Consider the following 2,040-nt stretch of genomic DNA (forward strand, 5'->3'; position numbering starts at 1 on the left):
AGAGAAACCCTGTCTCGAAAAACAAAAAAAAAAAAAAAAAAAAAAAATTCCAATTATAGTGTAGATTTCAGGGTATGAGGTTGATAATGAGGGACCCCTGAAATGGAGAATGTTTAAAAATCAGGCCAAAGGCTGGGTATATATAGCTTGGTAGTAGGACACTTGTCTAGTATGTGAAAGGACTCCAGTTTAATCCCTAGAAATTTAAAAAAAAAAAAAAGAATATGATTAGGCTTTGTCCCTCCTGCAGTTCCTGAGATGAGGCGGGAGGAGAGGATGAATGTATGAAAGAATTAATAGGTGAGAGGGAAGGCTTGTGAGCTGCCTCAAGCAGGTAAAGGCTCCACTGGGAACCCAGAGTAGTAAAGGTCATCCTCTGGCCTCCACGCCCACGCTGTGGCACCTGTTGCACCCTCCTACGTGTATATACACACAGTGATAATAGAGTCATGTTTTTAAATGGGAGGAAGTAGATCTCTGCCTCTCAGATGTTGTTGCAAGGCACTGTGTAATAACATGTAGTATCATTTTGAGCTGGGTAGGGTGGTCTGTGCCTGGAATCAGCACTTAGAAGGCTAAAGTGGGTAGACTAAGTTTGAGGCCAGCCTAGAATGCTTTGGAGATCCTGTCTGGAAAAAAAAGAAAGGAAAAAAAAACTTACCTTTGCCCTTAAGGAAATGGAGACTCTTTTTCCCCTTTTGGACAGTTCTCAACTTCCATACCTAATACAATCTTGAAAATGATTAGGCTGTTAATAGTTATGCCAAGAGAATAAAAATTATAAAATCTGTCTTCAGGTGGGACATGGTAATGCACTGGAGACAGGCAGGAAGATGACAAGTTCAAGGCAGGTCAGTCTAGACCACATAGGGAGCCCTTGTCTAAAACAAACAGACATTCCCTCTGAGATCCAGGCAACTTAACAGGAGTTCATTCACGGGCACTGCACTCTGACCACACCCATCGCAGGCTCACTGTGTCTCACAGCTGTATGCAGCACAGAGTGCTGACTCTTGCCTTTTGTTGTTGTTGTTGGATTTTGAGATGGTCACTTAGTGTAACCACTCTGGCTAACCTGGAACTCACTATGTAGAGTAAACTGGCTTGCGCATGCGCTCTCTCTGTCTCTTTCTCTCTCTGGTTTTTTGAGACGGGGTTTCTCTGTGTAGTTTTAGAGCCTGTCCTAGAACTCACTCTGTAGACCAGGCTGGCCTTGAACTCATAGCGATCTGCCTGCTTCCGCCTCCCAAGTGCTGGGATCAAAGGCATGCACTACTGTGCCCCTAGGTACAATTTTGTGCTCATGCATATGCAGCTTCACTCTTAGTCCTTGAGATATTTCATTTCAAAACACATTAATTTAAAAAATTATAGGCATTAGGTAGTGGTGGCAAACACCTTTAATACCAGCACTCAGTGCAAAAACAAATAAAACCCAGTTACAGGCTCAGAAAGACTGAAAATTGTTGATGCTTTGGTAAATGTGTCTTCTATCTGTCCTGCAGAGGAAATACACCTGAGACCAGAGGAACAGCATATGTGGTCTATGAAGATATCTTTGATGCTAAGAATGCATGTGACCATCTATCGGGATTCAACGTGTGTAACAGATACCTCGTGGTTTTGTACTACAATGCTAACCGGGTGAGTACAGCCCATTCAGAGAGGCACTGGCTCTGGGAAGGGTGTGGTGGGGTTTCTCTTAGCTCGTGCCACTGGTGAACTCCTTTAGCTATAGTCAGCACCCATTAACTGTGGTGTTTGTCACACTTGCAGGCATTCCAGAAGATGGACACCAAGAAAAAGGAGGAGCAGCTGAAGCTTCTCAAGGAAAAGTATGGCATCAACACAGATCCCCCAAAATGAACTCGGGGATTTCACTCTGAATATGTGCATGTTTGGCCCCCTGTTAACCTTTTTTCTCTTTAGTGCATACTGAATATTGTAATTTTTTGTTTGAGACCTAGAATCCGAGAATGACTTGTTTGAAACTTATCTAAGCATTAGAATATATTATTTTAATAAACTAATAGCTTTTGT

General features: G+C 42.6%; 1 protein-coding gene across 1 annotated transcript in view; it reads left to right on the forward strand.

Annotated features, from left to right (window-relative positions):
• Nucleotides 1-2,040, forward strand: part of Sf3b6 (splicing factor 3b subunit 6) — a 7,976-nt gene extending 5,936 nt beyond the window's left edge. The window contains exons 3-4 of the mRNA XM_050133713.1: nucleotides 1,472-1,644; nucleotides 1,777-2,040. Coding sequence (XP_049989670.1) covers nucleotides 1,472-1,644; nucleotides 1,777-1,866 — 263 coding nt within the window. The 3' untranslated portion in view covers nucleotides 1,867-2,040. The remainder of the gene's footprint in view (nucleotides 1-1,471; nucleotides 1,645-1,776) is intronic.

This window comes from Alexandromys fortis, unplaced genomic scaffold (assembly GCF_014885135.2).
Source record: "Alexandromys fortis isolate MF-2015 unplaced genomic scaffold, M_Fortis_MF-2015_v1.1 scaffold_1429, whole genome shotgun sequence".
Classification (NCBI taxonomy): domain Eukaryota; kingdom Metazoa; phylum Chordata; class Mammalia; order Rodentia; family Cricetidae; genus Alexandromys; species Alexandromys fortis.